Source organism: Pan troglodytes, chromosome 3, assembly GCF_028858775.2.
Source record: "Pan troglodytes isolate AG18354 chromosome 3, NHGRI_mPanTro3-v2.0_pri, whole genome shotgun sequence".
NCBI classification, from domain to species: Eukaryota; Metazoa; Chordata; class Mammalia; order Primates; family Hominidae; genus Pan; species Pan troglodytes.
In genome coordinates, this window is record NC_072401.2 from 115,004,442 (window position 1) to 115,028,230 (window position 23,789).

Genomic DNA, 23,789 nt, shown 5'->3' on the forward strand with positions numbered 1-23,789 from the left:
GATAATGACTTACACCAGCTGAAATATGAAAAGGTTAAACCCCAGAAAACACATCATTGCTGAACCTAAATTCACCACACAAGAAAAGAAGAAACATATTCCATAAAATTCCCAAGGTTTGTCTGAAGTCAAGGTACATTTGTGACAGCCACTAATTTATTATCACTCATAACTGTTGAGAGTGATACCTAAGTAAGGCAGAAAAGTAGCAAGACAACACCTATGTACATAGGGTGCGGGAGAGACCTATGTTATAGGCTTGCATTTATTTATTTATTTTTAGGCCAAATTGTAGAAGAAGCTCTGTTAGAAATTTGTGATCCAGTGACATCTACAAACATTTCCTCATCCCATTAGGAAATTATGGAAGCAGTTATACATACAATTAAGTCACAAAAATCAATTTACTGCTGTTAATGGCAGAACACAAGGCTATGTTCTTGCTTCATTAATGTTTATTATTTGCTTTCCAGTAATGGAATAGTTGCTTCCAAAGAGAGAGTACAGGTCAGACCACACTCTGTGTGCGATCACAAAAGCAAGGTAATGTTGGAATTCGAGATCTCCTATGTGCAGATAATTGCATGATTCTAATAAAAATAATGTACAGGCTTGTTTTAGTCATTATACCAATGCCCTGCTTCACTCTGCTCTGCTGTAATGAGGGTTCAGAGCTTAATTCATATAGAAGGCTAGCTGCCTTTCTGCTAAATGGCTTGTTTTGCATTTCTTTTGTTTTCTGAGTAGTGTAATTTTTTACCACTCAACCCAGTGTCTACTCTTGAAAATGAGTCACTACTTAATTGGCAAGAGACAGTGCTAACGAATGGCTAAAAAAGAGTTTCCCTCAGGATAAGCCACAACCTAAAAGCAAACAAATAGTGTGTCCATTACTGTGGTGGTGATTACAATGATGATGAGTTTAAGGGTACATCACCTTACAAATAAAGTGAATTAATGTCACTTTCATGTCACACGAGTAAGGTGATATATAATAAAATGGTAAAACAATTCCAAATCCCACAACAATGACCAAGATATGTAACAAAAGAATACATTATAATGTTCTAGTGGGAGTCATTTCCCCTAAACATGTGATATTAGAACACTTAAGACATTTTCATAGCTGTGTGATCTCAAGTGCATTTCTAGACAAAGCGTCCACACAGTCTCTAAAGAAATGGAAATTGGTGGCACATACATGCTCCAACTGGGGCAAGGCTCATCACAAAGGAATTTAGCTGTTTGCATAATATTATGTGAGGAAAGGACACAATATAGCAAGGTGAAAGGTGGCAAAATTGGGGTTAAAAATCTATGAGATGCCCTATGGCTATAAGTTTCTAAGGAGTCATTCTTGATATCTGTGTGTGTGTGTGTGTGTGTGTGTGTGTGTGTGTGTGTGTGTGTGCATGTATGCACATGTGTACGTAGTATCTATCTAATATTTGCTTAACACCTAACAAAATGTTATATAGTTTAGAAAACAAAGATGGAAACTACTCTCTACCTATCCTTTTTCCCTCTTCCAGACAAGAAAGTTAGAGCTTCTACCTTATAAGTTCTCACATTTCACAGATATGAAATCTCACTATTATAAGATATTCCATTATTTTAAAAGGTTAGATATATGAACTGTATTACAGAAATGTACTCAGACAATCCACATAAAATCAAATATTCCAAAGTAATATTAAAATTGAACATAGTGTGTTTTGTGAGTCTAAGACAGTGAATCCAAACTCTGATAATACATCATAGGTTATTAAAAATGCAGTTGCCTGTGTTTACCACAGATCCACTAAAGCAGAGGCCCATGCAGGATCTGGGCATTTTGATAGAAAGGCATATGTTGTTTTACTGTGCTTTTTTTTTTTTTTTACTGTACTTTGCAGATATTGCATTTTTTACACACTGAAGGTTTATGATAACCCTGCATTGAGAAAGTCTGTGGTGCCATTTTCCTAACAACTTGGGTTCACTTTGTGTCTCTGTGTCACATTTTGGTGAGTACTGCAATATTTCATGAAAGGAAGAGTTAACTGATGTGGCAAACTTCATTGTTGTCTTATTTTCAGAAATTATCACAGCTTCCCCAACCTTTAGCAACAACTATCCTGATAAGTCAACAGCCATCAACACTGAGGCAAGACTCTTCAGCAAAAATATTGCAACTTGCTGAAGACTCAGATGATGATGATGATATTTTAGCAATATAGTTTTTTTTTTCTTTTTTCTTTTTTCTTTTTGTAGAGATGGGTCATCCTATGTTGCCCAGGCTGGTCTCAAACTCTTGGACTCAAGATCCTCCTGCGTTGGCCTCCCATAATGCAAAGATTACAGGCATGAGTCACTGGGCCTGGCTATTTTAAAGTATTTTTTAGGTAAGGTATGTGCATTTAGACATAATGCTATCGTATACTTAATAGACTACAGTACACTGTAAACATAACTTCTATATGTACTGGGAAACCAAACAATTTGTGTGACTCACTTTATTTTGATATTTGTTCTATTGTGAGACCAGAAATTAAACTCATAATATCTCTGAGGTTTGCCTGTATGTGCTTCATCATTGATTTTTCTGCACAGCCAGAGAAGAATCCCTAGCATAAACGATTAGCTTTTTGGGTTTCTTTTTAGTGGATCTGATATTCTTCAACACCAATAAAACTTATACATTATAAAAAAAGGTTTTAAATTTTCAAAAAAATTCTTAATTTTTTTGGATTGACAAATTATGATTGAATACATTTATGGGGTATAATATAATGTTTTGATATTTACAGATATACATTGTGGCATAATTAAATAGAGCTAACTCACCTATCTATCACCTCACTTAGAGTCTATCATTTTTTATGGTGACACATTTGAAACATGAAAAAATGTTTTCGATATAAGAACAAATGAATAATTTATTTAAATTCTTTGGCAGAGTAAAATATGATTCAGAAGCTGTGAAATCTGTCCATAATAACACCTTTTACAAAATAAAACAAGGGAAAATAATTTAAAAGTAAAGAAAGAAAGCAGAGAGAGGGAGAGAGAGAATTTGGTATTCAGGTCATCAGATGAGGGCATTCTACCGATAATCACGCCAATAATGCTGAGTTATATAATACACTTTGTTTTTTAAGCCTACTATAATGCATATATCAGTTATCTAGAAACTTCATTTATAAATAAAGACTTTGTATAACAATAGCAATGATAACTATCACTTACTGTATTTAAAAAATCCTCTCTGCAGTCCCATGAGGCAAGAACTTTGATGATCTCCATTTCTAAGAGGGAACTGAGACACAGGGACTAAAGAATTTGTGCCATGTCATACAGCAAGTGAACTGAGAAGCTAAGTGTGTTCTCTTAACCACTATACATACTGCCTCTTACCTATGAAGTAGACAGGAGGGATGAAGAAAAAAAAGTAGAAAATAGGAAGGAAACTAGGAAAACAAGGAGAGATAAACACAAAGGCAGAAGAGGCTGGAAAAGGCCTTTGATGAAGCAGGCAAAGAAAGAGTATGAAATGTCCCTTATGCTGAGTCCTGCTTCCCTTGGTTACTGATTATTGTATGCCACACTATCCCTCTAGTGTTCAAGGTCCAAATGCAGCGTTTTAGCTACAATCCCCTATCTTTACAAAAACATAGCTTTATCATGTTTTAAAAATACTTTAAAAAATACGATTGTATCCTTCACAAAACCTGTCTGTGTCTGCCTGAGTCTCAGGCCACTCTGTTGCTTTTTAAATTCATCAGCAGAAACAGATCTATGTATGCTGGGAGCTGATTTATTGCAAGGAAAATATCTGAGATATCTTCCATTAACATTTAGATTTGAACAAAGATATTTTGTGACAATGCTCTAATTCAAGGCATTTTAGAGCTCATGCCTTAGAGTTCATGCTTAGAAGATACTCTCAGGTAGGTAGCAGGAAGACAGAGCTTGGGGCATTCCTAAGACCTTACCCATTAATTAAGTAGCAATTGTCAATTGTCTTCCTTTAAAGTGCACTGCATTTGACCCTCCTACAATTCAATGAGGGTAACATATTCCTATTTTACAGGTAAAGAAACCAACTCAGATATATTAAAGAGACTGGGTTAGTAGGTAAAAAGTAAAGACTGAACCCCAGGGGTTGTAACCATAAATATAGTGCCCTATTTTACCACTGCCTTCCCAGGCATGGAGGTAACTCTGAAAGCCCAAGATTCAATCAGTTTAAGATCAAACATCAAGTTGTTACCAAAGAGGTAAAGCTGACAAGAAATATAGTGAGGAATAGCCTATCACTATAAAGTAGTGATGATGAATTTATTAACTTTTTAAACTAAAACAAGTTTAAACAATTATTTTCAGAATCAAGTAAAGTTTTTTAAATCAACTTTTCCAAGCTTGCTGACAAACACCAAAGGCACTGAAATCTGTCTGCAGCACACTAAAGCCAAACTATGATAGTTAGGTATCTACTTGTAGGCTGGTAGCAATGACATAGTATCAGGAATTTAGGTGATTATGTTGATAATCTTAGTAGGGTAATGTTGCAGCGTTCTTTCAGTCTTTCATGTATTCAAAGTATATGTTGAAACATAAAAATTCCATTATAAAAACTGTGGGTGAAAATCCTCCCCATTATATGTCTTTGGGCCTGCATAGGATACTGTTTTTGATTTGAGTTGGCTGATAGAGGCCTAAATCAGACTTTTGTCCCCTCGGGATGGTCAATTTCATTATTTTCCAATATTTACTAGTTCACTCTTAAACTCTGCCAAGTATCATGGGCAAACATAATACTTATTGGAAGGACTGGTTGGATCCATTGAGAAGATAGCAGCATAAGTACATAACAACTAGGAGTAATGCTCCACATCCCTGTTATCAAAGTGTTCCAGAAAATGGCAGCATTAGCATCACCTGAGAGTTTGTTAAAAAGGTAAAAGTTTCTATCCTGGATATACTGAATCAGAAACACAGCAATCTGTCATTTAAACAGCTGTCCATGTAATCTTGCTGTAGACTGAGGTTTGAGAACTTCTACTGTAAGTCGATCACTAGAGAATATCAACTTCAAATTTAAAAGATATTACAGGGTGAGTATCCCTTATCCAAAATGCTAAGGACCAGAAATGTTTCAGATTTTGGATTTTTTCAGATTTTGTAGTATTTATACATATATAATACTTATATAATATATATAATATTATATATATATAAAATACATATATAATACATATAATAAGATATCTTGGGGATAAGACCCACGTCTAAACATGAAATTCATTTATGTTTTATACACATCTAAACACATAGCCTGAAGGTAATTTTATGAAATATTTTAAATAATTTTTAGCATAAGATAAAGTTTGGACTGTGTCTGACTGCAACCCATCACATGAGGTCAGATGCAGAATTTTCCACATGTGGCAATCAACGTTGGCACTCAAAACGTTTTGGATTTTGGAAGCATTTTAAATTTCAGATTTTTTGATTAGGGATGTTCAACCTGTATTTTAAATTATAAAAATTGTGGTTGTTATAGACAATATTTGTGTCCCTCATAAAATGCATGTGTTAAAATCCTAACTCCTAATATGATGGAAGGAAGGAAAGTGAGGTCTTTGGTAGGATGGAGGCCTCATGAATGGGATTAATGCTCTTATAAAAGAGACCCTGGGAGCCCCCTCTCTGTTTCTGCCATGTGAAGACACAAAGAGAGGATAACTCTCTATAAAACTAAAAGTAGGCTCTCACCAGACACTGAATCTCCTGGCACCTTGATTTTGAATTTCCCAGCCTTCACAACTGTGAGAAATAAATTTTTGTGGCCAGGCATGCTGGCTCACACCTGTAATCCCAGCACTTTGAGAGGCTGAGGCAGGTGGATCACTTGAGGCAGGAGTTCAAGACCAGCCTGGCCATCATGGTGAAACCCTGTCTCTACTAAAAATACAGAAATTAGCCATGCATGGTTGCGCGTGCCTGTAATCCCAGCAACTCAGGAGGCTGAGGCAGGAGAATTGCTTAAACCTGGGAGGCAGAGGTTGCAGTGAGCCGGGATTACTGGCAGTACCACTGCACTCCAGCCTGGGCGACAGAGCAAGACACTGTATCAAAATAAATAAATAAATAAGAAATACATTTTTGTTATTTAACCCACTTGGTCTATGACAGATTGTTATAGCAGACCAAATGGACTAAGACACTAGCTTATCACAAAATTTGCTTCAAAATATAATTGCTTACCACATGCCCACATATCCACTGGCTTTCCATAAGGATCTTTACGTAAAACTTCTGGAGAAAGATATCCAGGTGTGCCAGCAAAACCTAGGGAAAAGAGATGTTAATGAGTCACAGTTGATTTGACAAAACAATATGAAATGGGAAACTAAGAAAGAAAAATTTCGGGGGCTTCTTTATCTGATTATATGTTTTTCAAAACACAACAAGGTTCTCAGAGCAATAAATAGTATAGACTTTCTCTTTATAGAAATATCAACACTAGTATGCCCTGCTCTGTAACTCATTTGAAAAAAAAATACATCTTTTTTTCCAGATATGAAGGCCAATCTACTATGCTGCAAAGTCACTGTGTACACTCAAGGCCACTTTTGGTTAGCAATTCTTATTGTCCTTTATGTATATGGGAGTTAAAACTACACCTGAAAAGAAATATGGAGAAGAACTCACCAGGAGAAGATATAAGTCAAAAATATATCACAGAGCTCACTGTGTACTATTAAATAATCAGTATGTACTTGTAACTGGCAACTAAAGAGAAGATGCAGGAATATTCAGATGAATCACTACTGAACAAGTATCAACTAGACATTCGACTTAAGAAGGGATGTGGTAAGAAAAACTAGATGGGGAAAGAAAACTTCATATTATACATATTGGTATAGAATTCAATAAGTTACACTTAGAAACAATTTATAGCTAGAATCTAGAGTAAAATATGTATTTCTGAAAATAACAGTTTTTTAAATAAAAATGTTTACTTGAAACATACTAAAAATAACTATCCTCATTTGGAAGTTTTCTTTAAAAGCACAAATAAACTAAAAAAAGCTTTTTAAAAGTATATATAATGGAATTTCTCCAACCACAGATCACTGATGAAACACACTGTATACTTATTGAAATGCAAAGTGTCCAAGAAAGAAACTTTTCCCCCCTCATTTCTGTGACAAATTTATACTTATTAAGTACAAACAACATGCAAAGAGGTATTAAAAGACAATATATACAACACAGTTACTTCTCTGAACAAAAAAGAAAATGAGGAAAAAAACTTTGCACTTAATCTTTTTTCTTTTCTATTACCATTCTTCTTTTTCTGTTTGTTTTGGGGGAAGATTGGGTAGACAATGAGAAGGGATTCCAAGAAAAGACCTGTATGTTGCAATTTAAGCTTCAAATGGACCCTGGGTAATCCATCTGTACCTCAAACTCGACTTGAAATAAATATTTGGTTGGTAGTTGTGAGGTACAGAGAATTACTGAGCAATAATGGTGGTTCCACTGCCTAAAGCTTAAAGATTTCCTCAAGGAGTGATATGCACTCTGTGAATTCCAAGGTAGAGATGGACACAATTGTTTTAAAGAGTTTGCCAGCACTTCTGTCCCCTCCACTCTCACCATCCTTCTCCAACTCCTCTAGAGTTGACAGGCAATGAGACTCCAGTGAGAAATCGATGCTAATGTCCAGATTACATCCAATGTTCTTAGTGTGCACTTTCAGATCCTTTATCATCTGGCTACACTTCATTCATTCAACATGATTTCATTCTCCTTCTGAGCCCTTGACCTGACTAATCTCTTTAAGGTCTTTTAAAAATGGCCTTCTCATTGTCACCCTTGATACTACTTTTTCTGTTCCTTGAATCCTCAATATTTTTTCTCTACCTGTTTTCTAACAGAGAGTGGCTCTAAGTTATTTCCATCTTAGAGCTCTCCTTAGTTACCTACAGTTCTCGGTGATCCCTTCTCATCCTGAATTTCAATGATTCTTTTATATACAATCTGTACTCTTCTGTCTAAATCAGTAAACTTTAATAATGTATGATTTCAATAACTTAGAATACATGGCCAGAAGTAGGAAATGTTAACAATACCTCTCCTAAGCTTCCCTAAGATAGGGAAGTAAGTTACTATGTGAGGAAGAAATGAAAAGATCATTTAAAATATAAATTATTACAAACCTCTTCTGGAGACTAAAATTCTAAGAGAATACCAGCATGCTCATTCTTATTTAGTTAGAACCATCATTTGAGCAGTCAATGGGGTCCTTACCCCAAGAATATTGAAGCATATATCTAAATGCATGGACGTTAGGAAAGAATGTACTGTACAATGTGACCTCATAAATACAGACATATGGGGGGTAAAATAGAGAAGACCTTCTCTGTGGGAAATTAAACTTGCAAGAATCTAGGATTATCATACACATGCCATCAATAGAAAAAGTAATGAGAGCTTGCCTTTTTTAGGGATAGCATATGTTTCTTACTTTGAAAAACCAATAAGAAAATCAAAATAGATAACACAAAGAGAAAAGAGAATTACTGACTGTTGGAAATGTATCCATTGTAACACATTGGCATAAAAAGAACCTTAATATCATAAAAAAGAGACATAACAGCAACAAAGCAAAATAATTCTTCCATGAACCAAGATCTTGGTAGTTATCTTTTTTTTTTTCTAGCAGCAACAAAATGCTAGAAATGTATTGCAAATAACATGTCCAGTTCCATAAGAGAAACAGAATATATTTGAATATTTCTTTTTGGTAAATTTTCTAGCCATCTTATCAAGTATAGTGACAGGGTGTTTACTTCTACCAGTTTCGGCTAGTATTCCAACAGACCAGACTAGAAAATGAAAAGTAAATATGGGAAAAAACAAACAAGTTGGGACTTGAAAAATGATAATTAAAAAAAAAACACAATAAACAGTTTCCATAATGCTTTGTATTATCTATTATGTTGTTTCGTATACATACTATGTTTTTTTCTTATTTGTAATGGACCTCGTATATTTATTAAAATAAAATTATGTAAAAGCCTGAAGCTCTGGTATTTCACATAATGAAGAAAGAGTCCTGCTCTTTACCAAAATTAAAATAACAAAGCTTTTCCTCCATAAACACTGATATTACATTTTGAAAGATGAAATTAATCAGTAAAAATATATGGGACTATAATGGCAGATCATAATGAATAAACATCAAAACAGGTCATTCATTATTAAAATATGCCTTTACTCCTAATACTTAAAATATATCTGGCAGCTCATCTGAAAAAACGTAGAACACCACATCTCCTTTTTCCTCAGATTACCATGAAGATTCGCTTGAACTTGAGAAAAGAAAAAGAAAGAGAAAAAAGAAGTATATTCTCCCAAGTTTAGACACTCTGTTTTTCTATACTTCTGAAATATTGAATTGCCTTAGAACTTAAGATGTTGCTTCTTTTAAAAGTTATTACTCTAACAGGTACCTTAACAATAACTTAATTGCTGATAGCACCATGCTGATGAAGTGGAAATTTTATTGCTGAGCTGTCACTGCTTCTTTGGGACCAGCTTGTTTTTAGAAATCAATAACAATTTGAAAATCTATGTACTTTTATTTGGATGCTATTGCTTTTACTGACCTGATATTCAGTCTTCTACTCACTGATTCACTAAACAACTCTCACTGAATATGCAAAGAACTATGTCATTGTTTCACACCAAGACAATTTTGAAAACTTATTGAACATCCTTTATAGCTCACTCAAGTTTCTATGGACTATTTCACTCAATCTTATAACAGTCCTGTGAAGAAGTGTTTATTATCCCATTTACAAAGAGGATAGTGACCTCACAGATTTAAAGGGACTTGCTCAATATCATACAGTTGTTAAGAATCAGAGCCAAGATATAAATTCATATATTCTGATTCATAAAGTAAAATTTTTTCCACTACACATAGCCCTGCTCTCAAACTATATGTGTCATAGCAGAGGAGATAAAACATTAAGCTCAAAAACAGAAGAGGTTTAAGGAGCTTGATTCCAACATTCTTGTAATCATCAAACATAGCTGCTGATGCTAACTTGAGCCTCAGACCTGATAACAAAGGCTTGTCTTATTCCTGATATCCTATCATCACCTTTACCAATTTCTGGCAATTATATCCCTGGGCCTAAGTTCCCATTTTTGTATCCTGCCTCATACCCCAAGTCTCTCATGACGTGGGGTCCTGCTTTGCTCTACACAGGACTCGAGTCCTGTCTTTGAACCCAATGTCTGGGACTTTCATGTTTCCTAAACAGATTCCCTTAGAGTTCATATTTCCTGTCTGATCTGTATGTTATTCGGAACTTGCTTGCTCCTACACCCTCCCTAGTCAACGCTATCATCATGCATAATTTGAACGATTGTTTTAGTCTAACTGGGTCCTTGCTTTCAGATTAACTATACTTAAATCATCTCCTATACTTCTACTGGAATCATTATTAAACAACATACACCCAGTTATGTCCCTCTCTTCTAAAAATGTTTCACCAGATCCCAAAATCTCTAAGGTGAAATCCAAATCCTTCAAAAACACATAAAATCATTTCCTGCCTCATTAACTACTACTCACTCGAGTATACTTTAGCTTTATCAAACTTCTTGTTTTACTGTAATAGAAAAAATAGTTTCATGCCTCTGAGCCTTTCCATGTGCAGATCCCTCTGTCTGGAATGCCTTAATCTCCTTGCATGACAGTGAACAAAGTCCCATTCATCCTTTAGGCAACCATAAGTGTTAAGGCAATTATTGAACCTCTCTCCAGAGGCAGGTTTTTGTACTTCCTGTCTTGTGTTCCCACAGCACCTCATACATTCCTATGTTAAGATACTTCCACCCTGAATGGTAAATAGTTATAGATACAAAAGCCTTAGCTCCTCCAGGGTCAGGACTTCCTACTTAATTTATGTATCTCTAGTATTTGCTTTGCCCATCTCTGTGATAGCCCCACTACTTCCTGTTCAACCCTTAACTCCTGTTACAATATATTCTTTCTGTGTTAATTGTACTCTTTTCCAGGATACAGAGATCATCTGAATCTCTAATTTACAGACCTAATCTAGGCCCTACCTTCGTTCAGTTTGCAGTTAATGGGTACAAGCTTATTAAAAAGTTAAAATATGATAAACAGAATGACAAGTTTGGAGGTATTAAATTCATCTGGGATTGGAGGGTAAAAAGATAATGTAAAAGAGAATATTAAACATGAGAGAGACTTCAACCAAGAATAACTGTCAGGTACTACTGAAAAAGGACAGGCAGCAGGAACTGAGGTCCTGCATTAGGCTGCCAGGGAGGCTTGGCACACCCTCCACTCCCAGTAACAGCTGGGGCTGAAAAGGGAGATGTGGTGAATCCTGGGAGCCATATGTACATCTTGGGAGATGTGTACATTAGGGATTCAGAAAAGCATTTGCATATAAAACAAAGAAATAGCATGTTTTTAGTCCTCTATTTGTTGTTGTTGCTCAGAGGAAATAAATCAGAAATGAAGGGCATTAAAACAATTATCTAACCTCAACACACCGAAAGTCAGAAGACAAGACAGGCTTGGGGAGAGGTTATATTTTTGGAACTGTACATGGGAAGTGGGTTGGATATTGGAAAATGGCAGAGAGAGGCATATGAAAATTAATGAGTAAATAATTTATTCAGACTGAATATTGAAACAAAACATAAGTCTGGTTAGAAATACTATAATTTAAATTTATTTAGAGTTAATTTCTTCCTTAATTGTAAAGAAGCAGAAATTTTATCATATAAAAATTTCTAAATTATCAGAATTTTTGAGAGGAAACTGGCATGTTGAAGACATATAAAATAACTAAGGTGAAATATACACATAAATAGATGCTTCATAATTTTTAAACAATCTTTAAATCATAAATCATAAAGTATTATATGTGAAATATCCTGTGTTTCTTGAGCATCTACTATTTACACAGCAGTTTTTGGCATCATATGAGATTGTATGCAAACAATCAACTTTCTTTCAAATAAAAAAAAGTACTCTTTGAATGTTGTAATCCTCTAATTAATGCTTACTAAATAATGTACTTTCTCAATCATCCTTTGAAGAAAAAAGTGTATGTCTTCTTGTTCTCCCATTAATATTTTCCCTTAAATTATTTCTAGATTATATAACCTTTTATGTCAACAAAACTAAATGCTTATAAAGGCACAATATCTAAAAATTAGTCAAATTGTTATTAGGATGAAATTTTCCATTTTATTTTCACTAGGAAGTGGGATTAGGAGCCAGAATTCAGAAGCCAGAAGACTATAGGTAGCATGAAGGAGGGGGCCCTACTCACCAAACCACGCCTGCTGGTCCCCTTGAACTTCTATGGCTAAGCCGAAGTCTGCCAATTTCACAGCTGCTCCCTTGGATTTGCTAGCTAAAAGCAAATTCTCAGGCTTTATTTAGAAAGAAAAAAAAAAGAGACTGAAGTGAGAACCTATTTTAAGCGACTATTCAAAACTAACAACATTTTACAGGATTAGGGGGAAAAAATTCATGCACTGTCATCTTTCCTGGAGACTGCCATTCCTAAATCCCAGGGAAAATACAGTTAGAAAATGATTAAATATTATCATGTGTGCAGGCTTCAGACAGATGCATAACTGTCCTAGAGAGATACTGGGTAGAAGAGAGAATACACTTGGGGAGGGATCAAATGAATGAGAGCACCTGTCTTGACCTGCTCACATGTTTCCAAGGACTGCTCAGGATTCAGACTTGGCCACGGACATTGACTTAGAAGCCTAACAGAGCAGACATTTTCAGCAGAAGGAAACTTGGCAAAATAATAACAAGAGTTGGACCAATCTACAGACATTTGGCAAATGAAACTGTGCAAATTAAATCCTAGTTAACTTCAAGAGTTTGGACCCAAATGTAGTGATTTTGATTCCTCAATGTTTCCAAACAATTTTGGTACAAATTTTGGAGACTTACTCTGAATTATGTATTAAAATTGCTGTCTTTAAGAATCTGTTTATTCTTAAAGGCAGAAAGAGTATACTACTATTTGCCAAATGTTATAGTCAGCTTTTTTTTTCTTTATAAGCCAGCTTTTAAAACATAATTTACATTTCTTCAAAGCGTGATTCAGAGCATTACTTATATATTTATTTTTCCATCTCAGAGTACTATGAGAAAGATATATTTTTATTTTCTTGGGTACTTATCATTATGCAAGGGCTGATAACTCAGTCTTGGAATAAGGCTGTGTCTATACCACTGTTTCCCAACCAATGCATCAAGACACATCAGTACTTTGAAAATAAGCACCAGGGAACAGTCTTCAATTTCCATGAATCGCCTTTGTGGATTTTAAGAAATGAAGATGGTCAGGAAAAGGAGACTGATTAATATATACAGTTAAGGATATACAACCCCAAACTCGATAAATATATTGGGTTAGAATGTATATGGGAGAGTGGTTTGGGGACAAAACCCAGCAAATTTAGAGGTGTGTCTCAGACTGAAAAAAGTTGGGAAACAATGGACTCTACAAATGCCAAAACGATTGTCTGAAAATCTAAAAATTCAGTCAATCAAATTCATTTTGTTTATATGTTAATAAACAAGCAATGTCATGCTTTAAAAATCAAATTGGCCAAATTTTTCCCACTGAATTTGTCAATTCTGTTGGTAGTTTTGACCTTGTGTAAACACAGCCTAAACCAGTATCTAATTTATTAATTAAGCCAGCCATGCAAATTAGCAAAGACCCATAACCAGAACTTGGAAGAAATTAGGTTAAATCTACAAGAAATTAGAGTGCTGGCGAGTAAGTTTTAATCAAGTACCAGACTTCTTCAGGCTATTGTTGCTCACTGCCATCAGATTCATCGCTATTATGATGACCGGTAAATGTGAGAAAACTTTTCTAATTTTGTGGGGCTGATAGGGATTTTTAACCACCTCAACAGTAAATATGTAATTTAATTTGGAGTATGGGATAAAGATATCTCAAGAATATAAAAGACTTTTATGCTGAAATGACTTTTAGTAAAACCTAACACTTGAAATTATTTGGAACTTTATCAATATACTATAGTATCTACACATGTTAAATTATTTTAATTTGACATTTTATTTTTGCAACGAAAATTTATGGTCTACCACATTCATGCATTTCCTAATCTGATCAAGAAGTTAAGTTCCAACTATTAACTCATGGAATAATTAACTTGGAAAAAGCTCATCAAACTGTAAGCAATGGTTGATTCTAATTCTTTCTTCACTTTCAAAAGCACTGGCATGTCAGAGATTTCTGTTAATACACATCTGTCCTAATTTGTCAACCACAGACTCATTCAAAAAAAGAGTTCCAATCACTTTAGAAATCACATTTTAGGTGTTTGAAGTCAGGTGATAAGTTTGTTGAGCAACTGTCAGCGTAACTGGTAAATAACCTTTTAAAAAATTGAGTGTGTTTTCACTCTTATCACTAAATGAAAAAGCTGTTGTGCAGGGCTTGTGTGCATTATGCCTCAAGCACCAAGTATCTGCCGATTCAGAAGAAATGGAACATCTTAGAGTTTTATCATGCATATCCTCTGAATTACTGGGGCAAATACTCATAACTAACGAAGACCTCACTGTAGGGCCTTTGTGAGTCATCCAGAAAATAGTAAATCCATCTGGACCAGAGTTGCACCTTATACTCATGAAGACTGTTCAGCTGCAGTTATGTAGAAGAAAAGGCAGGGTTATTTGAAGGTGACTGTGTAGATGTAAAAATTAAGAGACTAACATGATTTCATGTTTATGTATATCTTTAGGCAAACCTAAAATACAGAATTATATAACGAAAATGTAAAAATTAGGATGATTACTAAAATTTAGGCTCTAAAATGAAATTATATAACGAAAACTAAAAAATTTAGGATGATGAGTTTAAGGGATTATTCACTTTTTAATATTTCATCACAAGATTGCTTTAAAGGGCAGCTCCAATGAAACATTAAAAATAATCACACAAGTTTGATTTCTATATAACTGTTTGGTATATATTAGTTTGAATAATCCTCCTATCATGTTCTGTGATTGTGTGGGAGGCTTAATCACTAAGACTTTCTAAAGCAACATTTTAATCAGGGCAAGCACATTTATTCTAATTTTCCTGAATTATTACCACTCATATAGCTTCCAAGTTAAAAATATATTGTACTACAAAATTTTGTTGACAAGGTTAAATTCTGAATGCCTACAGAAAGGAAGATAATTTGCAAATATAGTTTACCCAAGCTGAAAGGGTAGTATTTCTCACCTAATTAATGATTACCTCCTTAGGAGCACCACTACACAATTATTTGCTACTATTCCACTATTTTGATTTTCTATTTTCTAACACGAATCAGACAGGTGAGATCAGAAACCCAGGTCTTCTAATGTAGCTAGCTGACTATGGACCACGGCATTGTAAGAGAAACAGGCAGGGTGATGATCTAGAAAGAATGCGAAGACCTGGGTTCATGTCCTGGCCCTAACTGTTATTACCTATATGGACTTGGGCAACTCACAAATGCCTGGAGCTAATTAATTAGTTCCTTAATCTCTCAAATGAACATTATAAGGGTACTAAATTATATCTCACAACAGTTTCTATGAAACAATAAAATCACACTGGATTTTATCATAGGAGCTCTGTCCTCTGTGGTGACAACATACACATTAGTGATTAGCTACTACATTCCAGTGCAGCTGGTCATTTCAATGTGCAGAACATTTAATATTTGTAACTTGAGGAATGTCTTTTTTAATGATGCCAACTTAATGCAATCTATTATGTTACTCTTTATATATTGAGAGGATCTTTAGATTCTTATAATGCAATCCCTTTCTAGGTTGGTTTTTAAATAGAGCGCACAGACATTCTTACACATAGGTTCCTTCCCCACCCCCATTGCTTCCTAATGATGCAGGATTTTCCATGACATCTGGTCTCAGTGTCAACAACCATTTATAGCATATCAGCTGTAATGAGCAGCAACTGTTTGCAAGTTTTGTTCTGTACTTTCATATGAATACGATGGCAATTTCTTTCAATATGATTCAAAGTTTTCTTGAAACTGTTCAAATGACTCAAAGTACATAGGCAGGTTGATGGAATCACTTTCAGAACTGGAAGAGACTTGGGAGATAAAATAACTCAAACCTTTCCGTTTCTACATGAGGTAGGGAGGCCCAAAAAGATGAAGCTGAGACCTGAAGCTAGATTTTCTAATTCCTTCCTTTTAAAGACGTGATACTAAAGAAGCTCCACCAATTGTATAAAAAGTTATTTTTAAAAGGTAGTCCATTCAGCAGATGTTTTTAGAAGAATTTGAAGTACTCAAAAATATTTACTACCCATATCCAAAACTTATGAAAAAAACATAGTTTTAACCTTGCTTTACCAATTATCATAATCTTTATTAATAAATTGATTTGGCAAAGGCAATAGCCTTTAGCATTAACCATATCAGGCTTTTATTTGTGCACATCTAATAGATGTGCCATCTAAAAGACTCAACCATTAGGAATATATATGTAAAATCATGTGTGTTTTACTTGTTTTTAAATTTTTGAATATTATAAAAAGAGCAAATTACTAATTTTATTATCCCATATTATTTAATTCTTAAATTCCTTTGGATATTATTTTTTAAGGACTAAAAATTTGTCTTTTAAAATTTCTTTCCTCTATTGGAGAATCTCACTCTTTTAACAGAAAACCATCCTCTGCTTGGCATGTTTTCTGTCACTTATCTTTTGCCAAAGAAGGTGCAAATGAAGCTCCCCAATATAAACTATTTCTTTTTTTTTTTGGTTTTGCATGAGTTGAAAAGCTTGAATGTCAAGCTCACTTGTCTCATTTGTATACATGGTACAAGGGATTTTAGCTTTTATTTTTGTGTGGAATTAATGCCTGAATTCATGTACTTAGCACAAGGAGTTTCTAGCAGATGTATGTGCTATAAGTTTGCAATTAGGAAGTACTCTTTCTATTGCTATGCATATATGAGCAAGTTCATAAGAATCCTTCTGTATTCCATTCCTGTTTATTCATTTACTTCCACATTATCAGCACACACTGCTGGGTAGACTGAAAGAACCAGAGTGTAACTAACTGCAGTGGGAGAGTGCCAATTACCCACAGCTTCTCCACTGCCTGACAAACACTAGGCACTCAATAAAGAAATACTGGAATGGCTAAATGAATTATTAAATTTATCAAATACATACTTTGTTTCAAAAATATCTAAATATACATACACAGATGATGTGTTCCTTAAACTTTTATCTAAACATAGCTCTGAGAAAAGTATAATACTTGTGATTTTATAATTATCCAAAATATAAACTTCACAGGTTGATATATCTACTACCCATGGTTAACAAGAATTTACTGGCCGGGCGCTGTGGCTCATGCGTGTAATCCCAGCACTTTGGGAGGCCGAGACGGGCGGATCACGAGGTCAGGAGATCAACACCATCCTGGCTAACACAGTGAAACCCTGTTTCTACTAAAAATACAAAAAATTAGCCGGGCATGGTGGCGGGCGCCTGTAGTCCCAGCTACTCGGGAGGCTGAGGCAGGAGAATGGCATGAACCAGGGAGGCGGAGCTTGCAGTGAGCTGAGATCGCGCCACTGCCCTCCAGCCTGGGCAACAGAGCGAGACTCCGTCTCAAAAAAAAAAAAAAATTTACTAAGTACTTCTCATCTCCCCTCTTCCCTGAAAACTAATTCCTTTCTACTTTGGTCACAAATTTAATTTATTCCTATGAAACAGCCTTAAAGTTCCCATCAAATCTTCAAATTCTCTTCATTAAAATCTCTCTCTTTCTCTCTCTCTCATATTCATCTATCCATCCATCCAATGACATTTCCATTAAGTAATGTTCTTCTGAATAGGGGCTAATAGTAAAGGCAGCATTCTCTGCTGAGGCAATTCACAGGGTGTTAATTTGTTGCTAAAAGATTCAGTTGTGTGTATAAAGCCTCCTATCCAGATTGTTGTTCATGAAATAGTTTAGTAACCATTTTGGGTACATTTGAACTGCAGAAATCTTACTACCTTGTTTCAAACACAGTTATTTGAAAAAGCATAGCTTTATAACTATCTCCTTTACTTATTCTGTCAACTAAGTCATAGAAATTGTATTCTCCAGGTTCTTAAATGAGAAAATATATCTGATCTGACATTCCTTTATTTCTTGTGACATTAAAAATTGTCATTTGTTACTGCAACCTCACTTTGACCTAATATTTTTCTGAATGCAGTACTTGTCTGAGGTACTTCCTCCTTTCTGGGAAGAACATCATCAATATGCTTTTCACATATGTATATATATTGATTTTTTTTCTTGTAGGGATGGGGGGGTCTTGCTATGTTGTGCAGGCTGGTATTGAACTCCTGGCCTCAAGCAATCCTCTTGCCTCAGTCTCCCAAAGTGATTGGATTACAGGCATAAGCCACTGCACCGGGCCTACATACATATTTTTACATGATCCTTAATTCAATGGCCAGCAGGGTTTCATGCACACAAGGTCTGTTCTTGTTTTGCTCAGTAATGTATGCTCACATTTAAAATGATGCCTTAGTGGTTGCTGAAGGAATGTTTCATGAATATTCATTCTTCTCTTTTTGTATTTGAACTTTAAACCACCAATTCACAAATATCCAACACTGAGTTACAGCACTCAGCTCTTCATAAAGAATCTATCTATCTATCTATCTATCAAGTTTATTTATTTATTTATTTATTTTTGAGACAGAGTCTCGCTCTGTTGCCCAGGCTGGAATGCAGTGGGGCGATCTCTGCTCACTGCAAGCTCCGCCTCCTGGGTTCATGCCATTCTCCTGCCTCAGCCTCCTGAGTAGCTGGGACTACAGGCGCCCGCCACCACGCCCCGCTAATTTTTTGTATTTTTAGTAGTGACGGGGTTTCACCATGTTAGCCGGGATGGTCTCGATCTCCTGACCTCATGATCCACCCGCCTTAAGCACCCAATACTAATTGTCTTCATGTGGCAATTACTAATTAAATGTGGCAAATGCATTTGATTCTTCTTTGTCTCGTTTTCCAAAGGCTGTGGTCAATGCTACCTTACTGATTTTCTAAATGAAAAAGTTTTACTTCATACACCTGTCTACTACCAGATTGTACTGCCCCCTACTCTACATTATATCTTATTTTCTTTATTCCCAATGACACAGATTTTATCTCTGGAAGACCCATAGGCAGGACTATTTTAACCTTTTGATTCACTAAACTTAGAACCATTTCCACAAATTATTGTGAATGTTGCTAGCAAAATTATTTTCCTATCGTTTTGACTCATTCTTTGGTGTCTTTACAGGCTTTTAATTCATCCAACTAACTAAATTGAGAAGTAGTAGTTATTAAGCATGCAGACTTGGAATCAAATTTCTTAGGCACCAATCATATTTTACTAGCTGAGTGATCTTAAGTTCTTTCATTTGTGGCTGCTAAATTTTCGTTTACATACTATGAGGATGATCAGAGCACCTTCCTCATAAAGTTGTTCTGAAGATTTGTATGATAAGACAGCGCAGGGTACATGGTAACTGCTTGATAAATGGCATCTTTTACCATTTTGATTATTAAGACCCTGACTTGATCCAAACGCTCCCAAAGACTGCAGTCCTATCCCTGAATTGTACTGTACGGTTTATCACCACCACTAGATCCTCCTAATATTATCTAGATCTACATTAATTGGCCTGCCACTGGACACACCTCAGACAAAAGGCTGTGGTCCATGTATCCACTAGGTTCTGCCTGGTGCCAATGGATGTACCTTCTTGATGCTGATATCCCACCACCCTGACTCTTCTCCTATTGCTTGTTTCAGGGACATCCTGAAATTGCCTGTTGTACCTCAGTCTTGATTATAGGTCCTCATAATTTCCCACTGTCTAATGAGCCCCAGTGAGCAGCAGTTATTCAGCTAAATAGTGATCTTTATTCTGAAGATATACTTATCTTCTTTATGTTATTCAAATATTAATGAACACTTAATAACCTATTTTACTGAATGCTGCCTTTTATATTATAGATGTACTTTTGGTTGACCTTCATTCATTTCTAAATTGAAGGAATATGCTGCAGGTATTGGCCAGGTATAAGCCCCTACGTTAGGTACTGTGGAGTATCGCATTACGTTAAACAGCTATGGTTCCAGAGGGCTTATATACAAATTGTACAGCACTTATATCCTTATAGGTGCTGTTGATCATGACAAACATGACATTTCCTGTGTTTCTTTTTCTCACTGATGTGGACAAATTAAACTATGTGCATCAAACATTTCTATCGCACATCAATTAATATATTAATTAGTATATGGACACAAAAATAAATAGCATAGGAATAGTAAAGGCAAGTTTTTGTTTAAGGCCTGGTAATAAAAAATTTCAGCACTTGATCTTTTTAACTTTACTATATTGGTAAACATGCTATCACAAGCAATATATTTATCAGAGTATACATCATGGGTATAAAAGGCACAAAACAAAGGCAGGGATTTGGCACGTTCAAGAGGTTCATCAACTGCCTCTAATGCACGTGTTTTGAACTCTCTCAGTGTGTTTATGAAATGGCCTACTGAAGCAAGCACTGAGAACCAGACTCAACTGAAATCCATCCAAGTCAGCAATTTGACACAAACTAAGACAACAACTAAAAAAATTATAACAAGCTCTCTCAAAAGCTCATTTCTGTCCTTTCCCAGAATCAGAATAAGAATGGAGAGCAAAAGTACTTTCCCTGCCTTAAAGAAATCTGGTGGGGAATGCAGCAAGTTATTTCTTTTGCTAGTAAGCCTCCCTAAAAATCATCTGCTTAAGTTTTTAATTAGTGACGTTAGCTCATATGTCAGAGAATATATTTTTCTTCACAGCCCATGTCCTATTAAAGTTCCAGTCTTTGAAGTGCTCACCTGAGTCCAGATGTTTAGAGAAGTCCTGCATTACGATTCCACAAAAAATATCTTTAAAGTTATGGAAGAGGATTCACATTTTTTTATACTTGGCTTTTAAAGTCCACTTATGGTTATATAACATGGAGTAAAATGTTTCAAATAATAAATTTATAGAAGTGTCTGAAAAAAATTGCACAAATGATGTGCATGTTCATATATGTTCACTTAAAAGGAAAGTAGTGCTGTGGGTTCTGAGAGGTAACAAAAGGGGCTCTGTCTGTAAATGGCCAGTAAAGAATTTTTGAGGTGACTGTAAAATACATGAATTTTCAAAGAAACACACTGCTTTTGCTTTATACTAATGGGTACATTTGGTAAGTGTTAGCAGATATACAGTCCGATCTTGGCTCTTCAGAAGAAAATGCCCTTAACCATACCTTTGCTTTTGATATTTAAAACTCTCAGAATTAAATGAAATCAAAAGATTGCAGAAAACTAAGGCAATGTTTTGCTTATAAATCACATCTTCATGTAATTGGTTTAGAGATATAGTCTTCTAGAACATTAAGTGACTGGAAATATGGATTTATAATTTTTTTTATAACCAGAAAAGTCTGCACGTGAGAAATAAGTCTAGGTCCTCTCACTAAACACACATAGTTTTAGACATTCTAAATTATCCTTTGCCACCTTTGTCCTAATGCCTAGAAAATGCTGAGTTTGAAAGAATCAAAACTATATACAGTGCTCACATTTACTATTTTACTCATCCAGTAGTTTTTCTTTTTGATTTCTAGGCTTCACTATTTTTCTGAAATTCCACAGGTAAAACTAGAGTGCTGGGAAATGGAGACGGAAAATTAATGAAAAAGTACTCCCCTTGTGAGGTATTTCATTTCTAAATGATTTAAAAATTCTCTGTCCTCAAGGGTATCAGAAGCTGAGTGAAGTCTTAAGGGTATCAGTAGGCATTCAAATGAGAATATGTATATAGGGATATCCATATATATTTGCTATATAAATATTATTTGATGATTAAATTTGTTTTGCTTTCTTTACATCTGTAGTTTTAGAAGACACTAGTATCTTGGTCTTTAGGAATATAAATAAATAAAAAACTAAGAGGCCTCAGTGTCCTCAGAATTCCTAGGACTAATGTTAAGGGAAAGAGAATGTCAGAATTCAAAATGAGGTTCTTTAGCACATAATCGTTTAGGCTAAAACTTCACCTAATAACTTTATCTCTACACACTTTATAATTTTACTAAGTATTTACATAATATTGGGTATATATCACATGAATATAAAATGTTCGATCAATGTACACAGAACAAATTTAGAGTGAAGATCATCAAACCCTACTGAAAGTCACATTAATGCTATATCTATCCTTACAAGGAAAGAAATACAGCATCCTACTTATTGTTAATGTTGGGAAGTTATTTCTATCTGGATAAATCAAGATTTATATGTCTCAAGTGTGTGTTAGAGATGAAATAAGAGAGACTGTGCTGAGGGAAAGTTCCTGAGTAACGTGCTGGAATAAGTCCACACAACTTTATTGCTCATATTTTTGCCTTTACAGGCATAATTGCAGCTGAACAGTCATTAGGAACTGTGTGGTGGTTTATCTTCTTCAACCGCATTACTCACCTTCAGGTCCCGATGGACCACGCCCATCTGATGGCAGTGTAGCACAGCCTCCAGGATCTGCTGAATGCAATGACTGCATGCAAACACCAGGGGGCATGTGTTAGTTCCAAGCTTACACTCACTGTCTGTATACCCTCAGAGAGACTGGGTTAAAGTGCAGAGCTAGCAGACAACTGGGGTTGTATTGTACCACCTTCAGTCATGTAAACATATTGCTCAAGTAGAGTGACTACTACCTCAGAACAATCAGATCTTGCCAGATGTGAGCCAGAATGTGGGTCCATTTGTTCTAGAAAAATCCATTTTGAAAACACTTTATGTCATTCAAGAGATCATTTCCTGGTTATAAATTCTTCCAGGAAATAAAGTGGAACACAAATACAATCTTTATAGCTGTGGTGTTCCCCCTCCACCCCGTCACATAAATTGTTTCCCTTTTCTCTCCCATTTTTCCAGTATTGTTCTAAAAGCTGTCACATTAACAGGGCACCACTAAGGTTAAATTAAGATACCTAATGAATTTTTGATAAATCATTAACTTCTTGTGCTTTAATTTAGCTGGCAATTAATATCTCTTGCCTAAGGGTTCATCAGACTCAAATGGAGCAATGCGTAACCAGTTGTTCTGCTACAGCAACCCATGGTCTCAGAACAGAAGTGGTGTTTAAAATCTACAGGCGGACATACATCACAGGCCAAGTTTATCTCCAGGCAAATGCTGGGCAATTCAAGAAAGCCTGCTCCTCAATCCCTTTTGGTAGGTAGTTTACTGCTTGGAAACTTAGCAGGTTGTATTCTTTCGTATTCTTCCCTTTTTGCTATGATGTATATTTAGCCTGTAGATGAGCAAACTGGAAGAGGCATCATGCATTATCATTTCATCATTTACTCATTTTAGAAACAAGTTGGGAAAGGCAAGGGAACCATTTTAAATACCCACCCTCTGCCCTTTCCCCAGAAAAAAAAAATAAAACTGCTTTGATTCAGATTTATGGACTCCATATACTGACCTTCAGGTCCCTGTGAACTATGCCATTTAGGTGACAATGATTTACACTTTCTAGAATCTGCTGTATACAATGACTGCAAAGATACAAGGGCAGAATGGAAGGGAGAACATTTTAAAG

The 23,789-nt window shown here is 35.3% G+C and overlaps 1 protein-coding gene across 47 annotated transcripts in view; it reads right to left on the reverse strand.

Annotated features, from left to right (window-relative positions):
• CAMK2D (calcium/calmodulin dependent protein kinase II delta) overlaps positions 1 to 23,789 on the reverse strand; it is a 309,552-nt gene that overhangs the window by 72,628 nt on the left and 213,135 nt on the right. For 26 of the 47 annotated variants that reach the window (XM_024356257.3, XM_024356250.3, XM_063809802.1 and 23 more), the window contains exons 6-8: positions 23,673 to 23,745; positions 12,381 to 12,483; positions 6,250 to 6,333 (exon numbers count right to left, since the gene is read on the reverse strand). In XM_024356257.3, the coding sequence (XP_024212025.1) occupies positions 6,250 to 6,333; positions 12,381 to 12,483; positions 23,673 to 23,745 (260 nt within the window). Of the gene's footprint in view, positions 1 to 6,249; positions 6,334 to 12,380; positions 12,484 to 22,662; positions 23,746 to 23,789 lie in introns of all 47 variants that reach the window. The other 21 variants (XM_063809803.1, XM_063809793.1, XM_063809804.1 and 18 more) reach the window with 2 other exon arrangements.